The sequence below is a fragment of the Medicago truncatula genome, chromosome 2 (assembly GCF_003473485.1).
Source record: "Medicago truncatula cultivar Jemalong A17 chromosome 2, MtrunA17r5.0-ANR, whole genome shotgun sequence".
Classification (NCBI taxonomy): Eukaryota; Viridiplantae; Streptophyta; class Magnoliopsida; order Fabales; family Fabaceae; genus Medicago; species Medicago truncatula.
Window position 1 is genome coordinate 44,188,848 of NC_053043.1, and position 18,125 is coordinate 44,206,972.

General features: G+C 32.6%; 2 protein-coding genes across 2 annotated transcripts; both read left to right on the forward strand.

Annotated features, from left to right (window-relative positions):
* Positions 1 to 9,864: 9,864 nt before the first annotated feature.
* LOC25487598 (uncharacterized) lies at positions 9,865 to 10,376 on the forward strand. The gene has a single exon (XM_013609575.3). The coding sequence runs from the start codon at positions 9,934 to 9,936 to the stop codon at positions 10,195 to 10,197; it is 264 nt and encodes an 87-aa protein (XP_013465029.1). The 5' UTR covers positions 9,865 to 9,933; the 3' UTR covers positions 10,198 to 10,376.
* Positions 10,377 to 14,680: 4,304 nt separating this feature from the next.
* On the forward strand, positions 14,681 to 17,797 carry LOC25487599 (pentatricopeptide repeat-containing protein At1g11900). Its single transcript, XM_024776049.2, has 2 exons — positions 14,681 to 14,878; positions 16,397 to 17,797. The coding sequence occupies exons 1-2, from the start codon at positions 14,823 to 14,825 to the stop codon at positions 17,388 to 17,390; spliced, it is 1,050 nt and encodes a 349-aa protein (XP_024631817.2). The 5' UTR covers positions 14,681 to 14,822; the 3' UTR covers positions 17,391 to 17,797.
* Positions 17,798 to 18,125: the final 328 nt, after the last annotated feature.

The window sequence follows — 18,125 nt, forward strand, 5'->3', positions numbered from 1 at the left end:
ACTATCATTCTTACAAACAACAAATTAAAACATGACACGTCGTTTTATTTTCTTTTAACCATGATTGGTGGTGGTGAATACTAACTGCAAATAATGGTTGAGAGAGAGGAGGAGCAGTTATTTTTCATTTCTTAAATTATTTCAAAATTATTTTAAAATAAAACAATGACGTATCATATTTTAATTTGTTGTTTGTAAGAATGATATGTTAGGTTTGTCCCTACACAAAAATTTCTCCTTGTTTAGTTTGTATCATCTGGAAAGGTATTCAACTTTTCTGGTAATGAAGTGAAAATTTTGTTGATGACGTCTTCTTAGTTGGGCAACGTGATTCTTAGACTGGCTACTAAAATGAATTCAAGAAAAATTATTATATTTTAAGAGGCATATTTGAGGAGCTAAAATTCAAAGATTCATCCATGAGAACAAGCAATTGAAGATTCATTGGATTCCTCCAAGTACAATTTCATATTTTCCGCGTTGTTTAATTTCATGAACAGGATTATATGAATCTATTTGAAACAATTGTGTGAATAAAATTTGTAGTACTTTTACTTATACCTTTAAAAATTAAAACACATGTTAAAAAACTAAAAATAATGCAATTGATCTCAAATAGGGGTGGATATAGGGCAGACCAGACCAAATTTTGATAGGTCTGAGCTTGACTTACGAAAAAATTTACAAGCCTAAGTCTGATCTATGACCTATTATAGGCCGTTTTCTTGGTCTGGTCTATTTAAAAGTCTGAACTGACCTGAAAGCCTTTTTTCAGGCTTATTTTACATTAAGGCCGTCAAATAGTCATTTTGCCTGTTAAATTGGCTAAACAAGCCTTAAAGCCTACTTAAAAGCTATTTCACTACAAGTAAATTTTAACTAGATTAAAACCTACTTAAAAGCTGATAACAACAAAGTCTATTAATTGACTAATGGATAGAAAGAAAAAAAAAAAGGTGTTTATATTTTTAATGTATGCAATTATTTTAATATAAATAAATATTTTTTAATAAATAGGTATCAATAGGCCGACGTATTAGGTTTAACAGACTTTTCTGAAAGCCGGCCTAGTCTATTTAACTAAACAAGCTCTCTAAAAAGCTTAAGTCTAAACCTATCTACTAAATAGATCAGGTCAGATCAGACCAAAATAGACCAGACTGTAGACCCATGTAGGCAAGTCTGACACTCAAACAAAAAAAATCTCAAATTATTCATACATAATGCAATTGTTAGTCCAACATATGACTGGCACACTATTAACTATAGCATAACTAACAAAACGGAAACTTAAAACCGTTTTTCTAATCAACTAACTTACATATGATAAATCTAACATGTGTCTTTACATAACAAAATGAACTTAGTTTTGGTATTTCATTTGAGCTACCAAAATTTGACAAGTGTTAAAGGGTGTAGTGCATGCATGGCATTGAAGTTGGAGGTGTCCTCTAGCCTTCATTCGCATACACGTGATCAGCATCCTTAACCCATGAATCGAGGTTCAGTTCAGAGGACACAACAAAGAAGCCCCATTGATCATCCATAACGTGTCGCTTTACTACAGTTCAACGTGTGACTGACCAATGACTAAGTTCAACATGCATGAATCCTCTCCTCAATCCTCATGCAGTAGAAGGACAAAAACACCCCTACATAAGATAATGCTACCTGGGCCAGGGAAGAACAGGGTATTGATGAAATGGGACCCAACCAAAACCCATGAGCAACTGATTGGGACATAAAGTATGAGAGGAAAAAACAAGCCAGGAAAAACAAAGAAAGAATGCAACCTAATTGAAATGTCATAACGTGAGTGGGTTGTTGGATTACAATTGGATGAGTCATGAATGAAAATGTCGATAAGCCAGCCACCTATATTTCCTCGAAACCCCCCCTCCTTTATTCAATCTCACACAATAATGGTGCACTACGGACAAAAAATATTAACAATTAAAAACATTTTATCTTGTATGCTAATAGATTCACGACAAAATTGGACCAAAATATTTTGAGAGTTACTTAGTTAATTTGCAATAATGATAGGTAAACACTTCACTTTTTAACAAAATAAATTGTTATAAGAACTAGATTGATGCCGCACAGGTCGTTTGAGCTGAAATATATTTGTTAATAGCTGCAATATATTTGCCAATAAGATACTTGAAAAGAAATTTGATAATAATATATCGTCAATTGATAATAATATATCATTAATTAAATGCAACACCAAGAATTATTGAAGTTTGATAATCATCTACATGATGCCGTTAAAAAAAAAAAAGATAACCACCTGCATGATAGTTTTTTACATTACGCATTACGACATAATACTAAAAGCCCCGGATACAAAACAACACCAATGTAAATACACCAAACAACCAAAACCTTACTCTTCACTCCACAAATCAAAAACAACTTTGGTACAATAGAAAACAAATCAACTCTACAAATTAAGGATGCATTTGTCGCAATAGAAAAATTGAAAAGAGAGTTATGATAACATAATATAAAATCATGATAAACCACCTAAATGATTGTTTTTAAAAGCATATTTGATTGCAATAGATTTTTAATTTTAATTTGATGTTATTGAATGACATATGGCAGTATGACAAAACAATGGTTCATGCTGCAGCCGATGTTCTGTTCATTTTTTGGTTTGGAAATTGAACAAAAATCAATTTTATGTGATAGACAATTCTATCAAAAAAAATGTGATAGATATTTAAACCATTGAGCCCTGGGTTGGATTACAATTTTCAAAATTGGAGTCACACAATCATGGATAATTTGAAATTCAAAATGCAAAGAATTTAAAATGTTAATGTATCACGGTTAACAACATACTTTAGTTAATGCCACCGAATTAATAAGGTTTGATTCCAAAAAAAAAAAATCGAAATTCAAATTGGCAAGAATTTGGGAGGGAAACATATTAGGGTTAACATGCTTAGGAGTTAATGCAACACAATTAGAGGAAAATTATTAGGTTTAGGTGTTGCTTAACCTAATAACTTTTAAGAATAAGGGATAATGACATGTGAACATATCCAATTCTCATTATATCATTAACAAATCATATCTATTATACAATTTACTCATTTTCTTTTTCTAAGGATAATTCACTCTTTTTATTTCTCTCTAAAAGTGTCAATCAAGTTTTGAGTGTCTATCACATATTTTCCTTTAATAAAGATCAACCAGCACACAATCAAAGTCACAACTAACAAGGATTCAATTTCTACCATTGAAGTGAATTTAGAACTTTTCATATAAAAAGTTTCTTAAAATCACTCTAGCTTTTCCGTATTAAAGTCACTAAATATCGATCTTATATATAAAACTAAAATAGATTGATGGGGTGTGCCTATTTAACCCATTAAGATTAAGATGTAGGTTTTCACTTTATTTATACAAGTGTTTTTTAGGTGATTATACAACTGTTATTTATGTAAAGTGACTAAGAATTAATTTAATTTATATCAACAAATCTCATTTGTAAAGCCGCCAGCATTATTGAGCTATTGAATAAAAAAGCCACTTAAATAGTTCTGATTTCTCCTATAAATACCTCATTACTCTTATCAACTCATATCATATCACAAGTTTCTTGCAACTTTATAAGCGAAAAAAGAAAAGACTCAAAGAATATAAGACAAAAGCAAAGATGAGTTATTTGAACCGTGTTTGGATGGCAGCAACAGTGGCGGTGGCACAAGGCCACACTGATCCAATCTATAAGTGCAAAACAGCTCTTGGAACTATTCACCAAAACCGAACTCGTCTCTTCTCTGCGGGCGGTGCTTTGTCGGCACTCTTGCCACTGTCCAGCGTCGTTGTATCGGACGCAACCGTGAGTTCTAAGGTTGAAGAGAAGCTGAGACAAACCGATGATTCTCTCCAGAAAGTTATGTACATGAATTGTTGGGGTCAAGGCTAAAGAATAATACCTAGACACTGATAGCTTTGATTAGAAGTGTTGGTCCTGCTTGTTGGAAACTATTGGTGACAACGAGGCAAAATTGATTCATCGGTGCAGAATCAACCCTATGTTTGAGTGAGGATTGGAAAAGAGCAACAATGGAATTCTCGTGCTTAAATTGATAAGTCTATCAGAACAAGATCTTCTTCATTCAACTATGCATGCATGAGACTAAAGGGAAATTTGTTCCAATTGCAAATTTTTCTTTTAGCAACCTGAAAACGAGTGTGCAAAGCCCGAGGTAACACAGAGAACTGCGGATTTAGTGTCTGTATTACCAAAACCGCGGATATTTAGGTTTGCTTCAATCAAGAGTAATGTTATGATCCAATTATCCATAATAATAGCCCAAGGAATAATACATTAATGGCAAAATTGGATTTTGTTGAGCTGTTGAGGAAAATAGATATTAAGGGAGCACAGAGAAGCAAGAGAGAAATTTTCGAACTGAAAATAAATTTGTCGATTATGCATAATTAGGGCAATGATTCCCAATATTGGAGTGCAAAAATGTATAATTGGAGCAATGACCATCGATGATTGGTGTGCAAAATATTTATAAATTTTTTTACTTTTATTGGTAATCTCTAGATAATCTCCAGCTAGCAGAGTAATAGCCTCAAAATCCTTGTACTTAATTAGGGTTTCCTTTAATTTCCTTGGTACTATTTTTTGTTTTCCATGAGTTGATACTATGTACTATAAGTTTAAGTTGTACTATTTCAATTTTAGAGAGGTGCTAAAAACACTATTCTCAACCCTTACTCTACCACTCTGGTTGAAATTTCGAAAAGAGCTCCTAATACGCCTCTTAATACCTAAATCAATATACGTACAGATTTCATAGATCATTTCATGTGGTAACTATTTAATTATACCTTGGATAATTCCTAATAGCATCTTATGTTTATTGGATTATCGTGACTTTGATTATATATTAATTAATTAATTAATATATAAAAGTGTTAGACGTTTTTTTTTTTTAACAATAAAAGTGTTAGACGTTGTTTATTATTTTAATGATAAATTAAAGACCTTGAATAAATTGTTTTTTCAATGGAAAATTAACTATGGTTTTATCGTTTATGATCTTATAGTCCTTATTATGCTAATGATAAGGGTGTTGGGTTCATAACTAATGATAAAAGTTCATAGAGTAAATTGTCTTTTCAATAGAAAATAAAGTCCTTTGAGTAAGTTAGCGGTGGAATGCTACGTTGGTTTATGAGATACAAATTGTAATAAAGAAAGATATCAAAGACCTAAAAATGATCAATTCAATAGTATTAGGAAAATTTCACTTTGATCTATCATGAGTTTATTCTTTCTCGTTACTATTCTTATACAATCATAAAATTAACGAATCAAACGTCAATTAATTGTGTATAAGACTCCCTAACTTGTACGATTATGGAACAAGTTCACAAAACCACATATTTCAGTTATAACAATGATTTTGAGACAGGCGTCAAAAATCCTCAATTAACCTAACAACTGGATTCAATAAAAAAAAATACTATTTGTTAAAAAAAATATTTGTTAAAAAATTAAATATTGTAAAATTATATTACAATATTATTTTTAAGCGATTTTTTGTTGTTGTTGTTTTGTTAAATAGTTTAGGGACACTAGTTAGTGCAACCACAAAACTATAAGTTATAATATTTTGATCGTTCAATTATCACTCACTTTATTATACTCTCAAACTCTACTCATTGTGTCTGTTAGTGTTAAATTTTAGATCTTTATACTAAATAAAATTCTAACTTTAAAAAATGTTATAAAATTAACTCATAGTTTTGATTTTTCTTCTTGAGCTGAGTACTAGCTCAAGATCTAGCTCAAAATTTGACAAGTGCAAAAAGGTATGTTGTACTTGTGCATGCAATTGAACTTGGAGGTATCTTGCAGTCATGCGCATGCACGTGATCACCATCTCTAGCCCATAAGCGGAGTCGACACAACAGAACAAGCCCCATTGATCATCCATAACGTGTCACTTTACTACAGTTCAACGTGTGAGTGACCAATGACTAGCTAGAACATATACATGTACCCAAAAATAATAGGAAATATTAATTCATTTATGATTTATGATAGTAGAAGGACAAAAACACCTACATAAGATAATGCAGCCTGGGCCTGGGACAAAACAAACAGAGCAATTGAAGAGAGAGTGAGAGAAAAAACAAATAAAGAAAGTTAAGTGAAAGTAACGGAAATGTCAGAACATGAATGAGTTGTTGGATTACAATTGAATGAGTCATCAAATGAAAATGATCTATTAGGAAATGCCCTCCACCTGTTTCCATCAACCCTTCCTTTCATTTTTAAAACATTTTAAGTCGATATAGTGAATCTTTGATAATAATTTTTTTTTCTAAGTAGATCTTAGTAATATAGTTAAATAACTGATATGCTTATAGATTTACCTAAAAAAAAATGTTGGAACCCACCAAAGTCCAAACACTAAGAAAACCAGCATTATTGAGCCATTGATTCAAAAAGTCACATAAAATTATATCAAAAAACAAAAAAGTCACATAAATGGTTCTCATTCCATTATAAATACCTCATTTCTCTTATCAGCTAACTCATCAAACACTTTCCTACTGTTTTTTAGGCAAAGAAAGCAAAGGCTTAAAAGAAAGAAAAAGCAAACATAAATATGAGTTACATGAACCGTGTTTGGATGGCAGCAACCATGGCTGTGGCACAAGGCCACACTGAACCAATCCATAACTGCAAATCAGCTCTGGGAACTATTCACCAAAACCGAACTCGTCTCTTCTCCGCCGGAGGTGCTTTGTCGGCACTCTTGCCGTTGTCCAGCGTCTTTGTATCGGAAGCAACCGTCGTGAGTTCTGAGCCAAAAAAGAAGTTGAGACAAACCGATGATTCTCTTCAGAAAGTTATGTACATGAACTGTTGGGGTCAGGGCTAATGGAGACAACAAAGCATGCAGAATTGACTCAAAGGGTGCACAAGAAACCCTATATGTTGTTTTCTTGAATGAGAAATATTGGAAAAAAGGAAACAATGGGATTCCTTCGGACAATTCGATACGTCTATGAGAACAAGATCTTCATTCAAATTGTGGGATCCACGAATATTTGTTCTAGTTGCAAAATTTCCTTGAATATATTGGTGGAGGCAAATACACGTACAAGTGAATGAAATCAAGGAAGCAAAGAGAATTAGAGAAGCAAAAGAGACAAATTTCCTAACATGAAATATTCCTTAGATTGGAAAAAACAGTGAGCTCGTTAAGTTTGTAATTAGTGACTGTTTAAATAGGAATTTGCAACCGATGTGATGAGACTTTTTTACATATATAGTATATATAAGTAAGCTTCTCTTTACATCTATGTGTTGTATTCGATTCTTATAATTCAATAAAGAAAGTACATTCAATCTCATTTTTGTTTTCTCTTTCAAATTCTAAAGTATATAAGTGTCTGTTCTTACAAATGGTATCGTTAGATTGGTTTGATCGTGATGATGGTGTACAATCATGAACCGTTTTGAACAATTTTCATGAAATTCTTCTCATGTTCAATCGAAACTATGATAGGTGACACAAACATATGAAGGTACTTCTTGGCTTTCAAGATGTGTTGGAGGTTGTAAACTTTGGTGTGGAGGAGCTGGGTGAAAATCAAACATATGTAAAAAAGGTAGCGTACAAGGAAGTGAAGAAAAAGTAATACAAGGTGTTGTTTTTGATTCATGAATGCGTGAATCCAATCCATTGTGATCCCTAATTCATGTGTGTTAAATTTTAGATTTTTTATACTACATTTTTTTGCTCAGTGTTTAGCATTTTGATACTAGAATTCTAACTTGAAAAAAAATGTGTTAATAAAATTAACGAGCTTACCTCAGTTGATAAATAAGGGCAATACATAATATATACAAGGTTCAAAGTTCGAATTCTAGCCACCACAAAAAAAAACTTATAGTGAAATACTTGATAAATGGTAGCTTTATAGTGAAATACTTGATAAATAGATGGTGAGGTTCAAAATTGAAAAATAAAATAAAGAAAATGGAAGAGAGAAGTTTTGGACAAGAGAGAACACATGTGCATGTAGAAAGAATGTCACATCGTGATGCTTCAGGATAAAAATCTTCGATATATTTAGCATTTTTTTCTTCATTTATTTGTTTAAATGCTGAAAATTATACATTCAATTTTTGTTTTTAAGTAGTTTAATGACTGTAATTCACAGATGTTAAATGTGGAAAAATAGAGCGTCTAAGATTCAAATTTCAACTCTTATATATTATACAATATCTTAATCAACTGAGTTAATTATCTTATATAGTTCTACACACAATTTTTAAAGAACAATAATTTTTTAAGTTACCTCAAAGAATATTTTATGATATAGAACTACCATTTTTAAATTTGTTTGCATGTAATTTTTAAGATTAAACTTAACAAGACCCGTGAGCTGCCCAAAATTTAACTAGTGCAAAAAGAGGTGTGGTGCATGGCATGGCAGAGTACTCCATTGAACTTGGAGGTGTCCTCAATCTTCATGCGCATGCACGTGATCCCATACTATGAGAACAAGTCCCATTCATCATCCATAACGTGTCACGTTACTACAATTCAACGTGTAACTGACCAATGACTAAGTAAGTACATACATCTACCAAAAATAATAGGAAAAATAAATTCATTTAGAATCGCCCTGATGCAGTATAAGGACGAAAACACCCCTACATAAGATAATGCAACCTGGGCCAGGGTCCATCAAAACAAACAGACTATTTTATGAAATGGGACCCATACGCAATTGAAGAGAGAGATAGGGGAGAGAAAGAAAAAAAAAACAAAGTAAGAAAGTGACAGAAAACAACATGTTAGAACTTAGAACATGACCAAAGTGCTAACCAAGGTTGGTTAAATTAAAGGAGTTAGTTCATATCCTATAATAGCTACACCGAGTTTAACTTCAGTTTAATTTTTGCTGTCGGTACAATACTTTTGTTCACATTTAATCTTTAATACGTGAATTAATTACAACAGAAATTTTTAATAAAAAAACCAAAAAAATATGAATATGGCTCTTGGGATGATATGGATGAGTCATCAGTCGATGTCCCTTTTGGTTGGTCTTTGGATAAGCCCGTCGCCTGCTTCCTCGAACCCGCACACCTCTCTCTCATTCACTAATCTATTCTCAATTTCTCATCATACTAGTTTTTTATACGACCACTATATTAATACTATTACTATCGTAATCATCAAAATAACATAATAACTATTACAATAAATGCAGTAAGAATCACTTTAACATTTTAAAATATTTTAAGACGATACAGTGAATGTGAATCTCTCTAATAACAGTTAAATAATTGATAACCTAATAGTTAAGATTTTTTATTTTTGACAAGCTAATAGTTAAAATTTAATTAATTTAATAAGTCAAATGAGTTTAAATAACTATCAAACAACCCAGTCGCAATCAATCATAAGAAAAATTAGATTATGAATTTATAATTTTGATTTTGAAAATGTATAAAAATTGAGATGTAATGTAAATTTAAACAAAAGTGTAATCATAATTAAAAAAAACATAATTATCATAAGATATTTTGAATACCATTATTATCTTTTTTGACAAGATTTGAATACTGTTTTTGATAGAGAAGATTTGAATACTGTTATTATCTATTAGTATAAATCTTTTGGAAAATTTTATTTAAAGTGACTCAAACAACAAAAGATAAACAAATCCCATTTGTTTGTAGCTTGAGTGTAATGGACCCACCACACCACTAAAAAAAAAAAACAATTATTGAGCTTATCTACTAAAAAATTCACATATATCGTTCTCAATTTCTCTATAAAAACCCCCTTCCTCTAATCTTCTCACACCTTTCATATCTCTCCTTGAATCCTTAAAAAAAGTCTCAGTAAAAAAGAAGAAACCACGATGAGTTACTTGAACCGTGTTTGGATGGCAGCAACCGTAGCGGTGGCGCAAGGCCACACCGATCCAGGCCACAAGTGCAAAACAGCCGTCGGATCTATTCACCAGAACCGAACTCGTCTCTTCTCCGCCGGAAGTTTATCGGATCTCCGGCCTTTGTCCGGCGTCGTTGTATCGGACATGAGTTCTGAAGCGGATGAGAAGCTAAGAAGAACCGATGATTCTCTTCGGAAAGTTATGTACATGAATTGCTGGGGTCAAGGCTAAAGAATTGGCCGAAAATTTCACCGGAAATCGTCGCAGTCGCTGGAGGATTGAGTTGAATCGGATGATGATGATGAGTTGACTCAGTTGGAGAGAAAGCCGTGTTGGTTTTCGCTTTTGATGTATATTGTAAATTTGTAACAACTGCACAGTGAATCAATGGATTTTAACTTTCTTTCTCAGTTGGAGTAAATTCGTACTACTGTTATGGATTATCATGAAATTCAATTATTAAAAAAATTGCTAAAATTTAACAAATAGATAAATTAACTTACAACTCAATTATTAAAAAAAATCTAATAAATTATTAGGATGTGAATCCCAATTTCTAGGTCAAGAGTTACAAGATTTGAACATAGATTAACTTACAACTCAAAAATCTTTTGGAGTTACTAAAATCTTATGCATCACAAATTAAAAAACAACTTTGGGTTGATTCAAATTCAAGAGTCATGTACTCATAATTCATACTGATAAATTTTCTCTGAAATTTGTTGTAAATATAATATTTGTTTGGTGTTAATCATTCCATTTTCAAGGGAAAGAGATTATGTGATCTGGAGTTTGACCAGATGTTAGTAAAATTCGGTAAAATATTACATGAATCAAATTTAGTTTCTCCATTTGTGACTTTTTTAATTATTATTTTTATAATTATTTAATTACAGTGTTTTTTGCATTACTGTTCTGCCGATGAAGCTTGTCATCATGATATATGATTGATAATGGAAATTTGTGAACATGTTGCAGTCATGGTTCTTTAATTCACACGCAGATGATTAGGTATTCCTTGTTTTTATTTTTACAAAATAGAGTAAATTGACAAATTGTTTCTAGAAATTGTGAATGTCGGCCTAATAAAGTCTCTGAATATAGCAAATTGACAGCAACCAAATTAATCATTCTGCTAATTTCCATCATTGTGGATTAACCTACTCCATTATGTTAGTACTTTACAACCTAATAAGATACCAAGTGCTAGGCCAAGCTGGCCCACGATCCACACGAGCCAGGCCGAGCTCAATAGTTTGCGGCCTAATTATAAATGGGTTGAATTGGGCTGGTTCATTTATATAGTCGGGTCTCTCGGGTAGGCGGGACATTTGACATCTCTAATAACCATTAGTATGCTGCTTATAAGGTAAATTTACATCGCATTACTTCTGCTTGTTGGTCCACTGTGTGACAAAAATCTAACTTGAATTATTTTTCGTATTATTTTGTTAGGGGTTCTTTATAGTATTTATTGATGTGTTCTTTTTTAAGTTTTTGATCTCTTAGTTTCTTTCTTTTTAGAAAAAATGCATCAAGTGGTCCTTTAAGTTTTGTATTTGAACCGGATTAGTCCTTTAAGTTTTTGAAGTTTCACATATGTCTTTTTAGTTTTTGAATGTTTGCAACTTTGTCCTTTTCGTCAGTGTCCGTTAATATAACGATGATGTGCCTGTTAACTTGATGACGTGGCACGAAATTTCATGCCTGCAACTGGAAACGAAAGATCCATCAAATTTGTTACGAGAATTGGAAGAATTGGATCGGAATGAAGCCAAGTTTTGCTGCAATTGATGTTTTGAGATTTAAATTTGGACAACAATGGAGTTTAGGGTTTTGAAATTAGGGGGAAATGAGTGATATAAGGAGAGGGATGAAGTCGGTACACGTTGCCAAACCAAAACGTACGTGCCACATCATCAAGTTAACGGCAACGTCATCGTTATATTAACAGACACTGACGGAAAGAACAAAGTTGCAAATATTCAGAAACTAAAAGGACCTATATGAAACCTATATGAAACTTCAAAAACTTAAAGGACTAATTCGGAACAAACACAAAACTTAAGGGACCCCTGGATACATTTTGCCTTCTTTTTATTATGTGATATGAAGGTTTGGTTTAGGGTCAGGATCGAATTTGAAAGTTGTCCGGAGCTGTATAAAGTCACATACAATTCGACTTACATTCATATAAATCAAACATACAACTACAACAAGAAAACCTTTAAAAAATTGTGTAATTAGGCTATAGGAAGAATGAGTTTGAGTAAGCATATTATATTAACACAAAAATCCAAAATCAAACACAAGAAGAAATAGTCTATAACCTATATCCAATATCATTCTCACCAAAACCAAGCACAAGTTAAATATCAAAATTCAAAGCAAGAAATTGAGTTGCTTTCAAATGTTTATGTTCATCATTGTGGATTATAAATTAAAAAAATTGGGAATCCCAATTTCCATAATTGCTTTCTAATTGGATTTTTAACATAGATTGACCTAAAAATCTTATGAAGTTACTGAAATCTTATCCATCACAATATTCAAAACATTTGGCTCAATTCACACACGATTCCTATTTGTAAATTTTAACTTGAATTTTTTTGTTATACTTATGATTGGTGCGTTGCTTACGGTTCTGCTAGTGAAGCTTTGAATCATTTATGACAATATAAACAATTTAACTATGATTGATCAACAGAAATTGTGAGCAAATTGCAGTCATGGTACAAATAATCCACACTCAAATGATTAGGTGTTCCTTGTTTTAATTTTTTCCCTGGTAGAGTAAATAGACAAATCGTTTCTTGTAAATGTCTTTCAAATTAGTCTCTTAATTTAGCAAATTGACAAATACAATTCTAAAATTGTAAAACAACAGCCAGATTAATCATTATGTTGATTTCTATCATTGTGGTTTATAACATGACAAGTCAAATGAACATGCGATCTCTCACGTGAATCTCAAATTAATGCAGTAAAATTTATTTTAAGTGTTTGGATCGCAAGTTGACAACTCTAAAATTGACATAAAATACATGGATTTATCATAAATGAAATTTTTGGTAATTTTGTTAGAACACAAACTATGTTCAATTGCACAACAGAAGTGCTTGTTTCAATAAGTTGTTTTTCTGATCAAGATGAATCCGATGAAACAAAATTATAAAACTGAAAGAGAAAAGAATGGAGAAATTATGCTTGCAATGTGAATCTCGTTGAGACTTGAAGTTGCATAATACAAAGCCGTTTATAGGCACAATAGAACTTGTTTGTAGAACAAGTTATCTAACTAACTACCAAACTTAGCAAGATTTCCTAACAAACTTGTAACGAACTTTTATACCCCCACGTGTATATCATGTCTCAACAGTTATGTATTAATATTCTAACACTCCCCCTTAATTCATAATTGCTGAATGTTAACAACACCAAGTTTCTTCCTCAAAAATTCAAATATGCCAAGCTTCAAAGCCTTTGTAAAGCCATATGCTAGCTACAATTCTGTAGGACAATATTGTAGTTCAATCATACCATTAGTCACTCGCTCCCTAATGAAATGGAATCTAGTCTCAATGTGTTTGATTCTACCATGAGAAATAGGATTCCTAGCAAGACTTATGGTTGATTTGTTGTCAATCTTCAGTGTTAGAGGTTTCATCACTTCACACTTGAGCTCTTTCATCATTGAATCCAGCAACAGAGCTTGACATATTGCAAATGCACCTGCAATGTACTCAACTTCACATAATGAGAGTGGAGTCACATGTTTCTTCTTGGTACACCAAGATATAACAACATCATTGAACATGAAAACATATCTTGAAGTGCTTCTTCTATCAGTTAAATCTTCATACCAATCACTATCGGAGTATCCAATGAACTCATTCACTTTACTTCTATTACCATAAGAAAATAGCAATCCATATTCCATAGTTCCTTTAACATATCTAAGAATCATCTTTTCAGCTATTATATGAGGTTTCTTAGTATCATGCATGAATTTGCTAATCACACTAACTGAGTAGCAAATGTCTGGCCTGCTATTGCATAAGTATCTCAATGACCCAACTATTTGTTTGAAGCTAGTTGAATCCAATTTCTCTTCTTCACTGCACTCATCTAACTTAGTTTGTTTCTGATGGATTTGAGACTGAATTGCAACTTTTCATCTCAATTTTATCCAGTAATTCACATAAATCGTCCAAAACATACAAAAGTTCTAGCACAACACAACCCTAAATTTTTGTTATTAATATGTTAGAGATAATAGTTCTAGTTAGAGAAAAAGAGAAAATCAAATGAAAATTAGCTTAATTGATAAAGAGTTGATTAATCGTCAGGTCGTAGATTCAACTCCCGTCAACTTGAAGATCTATTTAGTAGATGATATATGTAAGTGTTCTTTGAAATTTAGAGTCGGATCTACTATTAAAAAATAGAGAAAAATAAATTTATGCTATTATTAAAATAAAAGAGCATAGAAAACATTCTTTCATAAAAAAAAATATAGAAAATATAGTGTTATTGATTTTCAGTCAAAATAAAATAAAATAATTGATTTAGCTCACGAGGTTAATAAATAACTTTCCGATGTGAAGAACACAAGGGAGAAGCTCACACCAACAAGAGGCACTACCGTTACTCCACCGGAATTCATGTCTCCGTGGCCGTCAATTGTAGCAGCCTCATATCGTAGGTGAGTCCCTACTCAATCGTATCCACAAACAAATACCATTTCAGAAAAAAAATTCATTGTGTTCCATTTTCACTAACACGCTTCCATTTTTGTTTTTCTATACAGTTTCACTAATTAATTCACAATAGGAGAAATGATATGTGATTGATTCATGATGATGTTTGGTGCTCTCTCCCGTTACTCTCCTCGTCATGTAACAACCATATGGTATCATTCTCACCATTCCTAAATTCAATTTTTAATCCTTTTTTTTTTTATAATTCTTTTCATAAATAGCTTTAATCAAATAGCTTACTGTTTTAATGAATATTGAAAACTGTGGTTACCCGTATCCAACGATACATGCTAATCGTAACTCATTCGATACTAAACTAAACTCAATCGATACGATTCTCTACTGGATATCTATGTAGATATGAACCTCGTCTTCAATCCCAATTTAGTATAATGAGTCACTCCCTAAACTTAGTGCAGCTTATCACACTCTTTTTATCGTTGGCTATTTAAGTAGAAAAGTAGCGAGTGTGTAATTGTTAGCTATAAGCTCTAGGTCTGGTAGAAAATGCTTATCCTATAAGGTTAATGTAACTTCAAAATGGGATTTTGGTAGAGTTTTGGAAAGTTTTGTATAGTTCTACTGGTGTTTACCAAGAGAGTGATAATCTGTTTGGCTAAATTTTTAGATTTTGCACGCACACACACAGGTAGTGAGAGGATGGTTGTCTAGATTGACTTAAAGAGCTGAGCTTTGGGGACGTCATGTAGATGCCTCTTGTTTTTGATAATCATGTTGTGTTGCCTGTTGTCTCAAATCCGGTGTTTCATGAGAGAAAGTTAGGGATTAGGTGGTTATGGAAATGGAGGAAGTTCCAATGAATAAAGTGCAACATGAAGCCTCATGTTTGTGCAATATGAAGTTGGGATATGAGTATCAACCTAAACCTGTGAAGCTGAAAGAAAAAACGAGTGAATCCCAATAGTAATTGAAGTGGACAGCTGTACCACCCATAAATTCATTTCATAGAGGTTGATACAGACATTGAATTTGGAATGCTAAGACACAAGAGCTGTTAGTATCGGATCTGGTGGAAATAGGCATACGGAAGGGGTGAATATTTGTTGATAGAGCCAGTAGGACTTCATATAACTAAGTATTTATCCATACCCACTTTATTTGTGACCTTGTTGCAGTTTTAGATTGTATGGCATTTCGCACGAAAGCCAGAGGTTCCCAAATATAAACAGACAGTACAAGTTAGTCGAGTAGAAAATCAATAGTTAGAGTGGTAGGAAGGACAGGGGTGTTTCAGCTTAAATAAGAGTTAGGGTAGAAGGGAGAGGGCATTCTGTGAATTTGATAGCTTTTGTGTGAAAAGAGAAACTCTTTGCGGAGGTGAAACCCTTATAGGAGAGGACTTTCTTTTTCTATAATTCGTCCAATAAAACTGTGCTTTTCTTTAGATTTTTTTATGAATTTTCCATTTTTTTTCCCAGAGTTCCTATCTAAAATCATCAATTGACGACTTTTGGATATTTGTTTTCACTTGTAGCCGGTTAGATTATCACTAACTTAAACTTCTTAATGAAGAATGTACAATAAATTAACTGAAAATTGTTTTTGGGTCTAAATATTGATGACCCTGACTGCAATATTGACTTTATCATTCCTATCTCAACCAATCTCTTTCAAATTGGGCAGTTTTTAACCAGTTAATCCATTGGCAGTTTACGGGCTTTTTCAACGGAGACATCTCTTGACAAAGAGGGAGTGACAAGCGAAGTCTTGAAGGAATTTTGTGCCACCATTGAAAATGCTTCAACAACCAGTGCTAGAGTCTATTATGCATATATTGATAAGATGTGCAAGGCGGGAAACCTTTCAGCCTTAAGTCAAATGCTACAAATTTTAAATGACAAGAACATTGTTGTTTCACCCAATATGTATAATCTCATATTAGTGGAAGCAAGTCAAAAGAATGACATTGTCCTTTCATGTCAAATGCTCAAGAAATTATTATTGTCAGGTGAATCCCCAAGTGCAACCTCATGCGTTAAATTTGCCCAGGCTTTCAGAGAAGTAAATCAGTTTACGGAGCTTATTATATTTCTTAAAGAAATAGTATCAGAAACAAGTTGTTCAAGTATATCATCATTCATAAACAAGATCATTTTTGCTTTTGCCAAAAGTGGACAGAAGGATAGTGCCTTGGCGATATTTGAGCATCTTAGAGGACAGAACAATAGTTGTCTCGACTTGATCACATATAATATTGTTCTCGATATCTTGGGTCGTAAGGGTCGTGTGGATGAAATGCTTGACATGTTTGTGTCCTTGAAAGAAACAGGTTTTGTTCCGGATACTATTTCATACAATACTCTAATAAATGGATTGCGAAAGGTGGGAAGATCAGATATGTGCTTTGAATATTTTAAGGAAATGAAGGAGAATAGAAATGAACCGGATTTGCTTACATACACTGCTTTAATTGATATTTCTGGCCGAGCAGGAAATATCGAAGAATCATTGAAATTCTTCATGGAGATGAAACTGAAGGGGATTCTTCCTTCCATTCAAATCTACAGATCACTAATCCATAATTTAAATAAAACAGAGAACATTGAGTTAGCAACAGAACTTTTAGAAGAGATGAATTCATCATCAACTTGTCTAGCTGGTCCAGGAGATTTCAAGACAAAAAGAAGGCAAAGAAAGACTTAAAGGTCTGTGTATTTAATTTTAGCTGATTGGGTTCTTAAGGTATGGAAGTTTACATTGCCATGCACTATTCTATGCCTTGTCTTCGTTGGAATGTAATGTTGATCCTCATGAGTGACTGCCATGGTCACGTTTGAACATTGCAACTGGAGAGCATAACATCGATAATGACGATAAGTTCAATTTCGTCATTACTTACTGTGGGTTATGAGAATGATCCACTAATTTGTTAAGGCATGACTTGAATTTTGTCATCAAATAGAGACTGTATAGTTTGTCTAATTTTTTTCAATACAGAATTTATTGTGTTGAAAGGGCACATAATTGTAATCTTGTTTTAATTGGCTCAGTTAATATTCTACGTCGGAACTACCTAATTTTCAAATTTGCATTGTCAGGGTTTTCTGAAAGAGAATATGTTTTTTCTTTTTGCTCTTAGGTGTCATTATTGATTTTCTGAAAGAGAATATGCAACCATGTTCGATTAATGTCATTTTTGAATTTGATTGCATAGGTGTCGTAATACGAGTGACACCATTGAATTTGATTGCATATGATGCACTTTATTTCCAACTGTAGGAACCTCCTCTAGTCTTCTCCAAAGTTTCAAGCAAAGTTTGCCGAGGTTCACACATGTAGTTGATTCTTGATTGCAATTGCAATCTTGTTGCTAGAGTGGCTACATATTTCCTTTGCTAAGAGTCCTACATACATGAAGAAATGTTTATAAGTGGAAAT

Bases quoted from the DNA above. Each gene is read 5' to 3' on its own strand.
- LOC25487599 (XM_024776049.2), top strand. From the start codon at position 14,823: ATGATGATGTTTGGTGCTCTCTCCCGTTACTCTCCTCGTCATGTAACA. The intron at 14,879-16,396 runs GTATCATTCTCA...ATCCATTGGCAG, and splicing joins CGTCATGTAACAACCATATG to TTTACGGGCTTTTTCAACGG.
- LOC25487598 (XM_013609575.3), top strand. From the start codon at position 9,934: ATGAGTTACTTGAACCGTGTTTGGATGGCAGCAACCGTAGCGGTGGCG.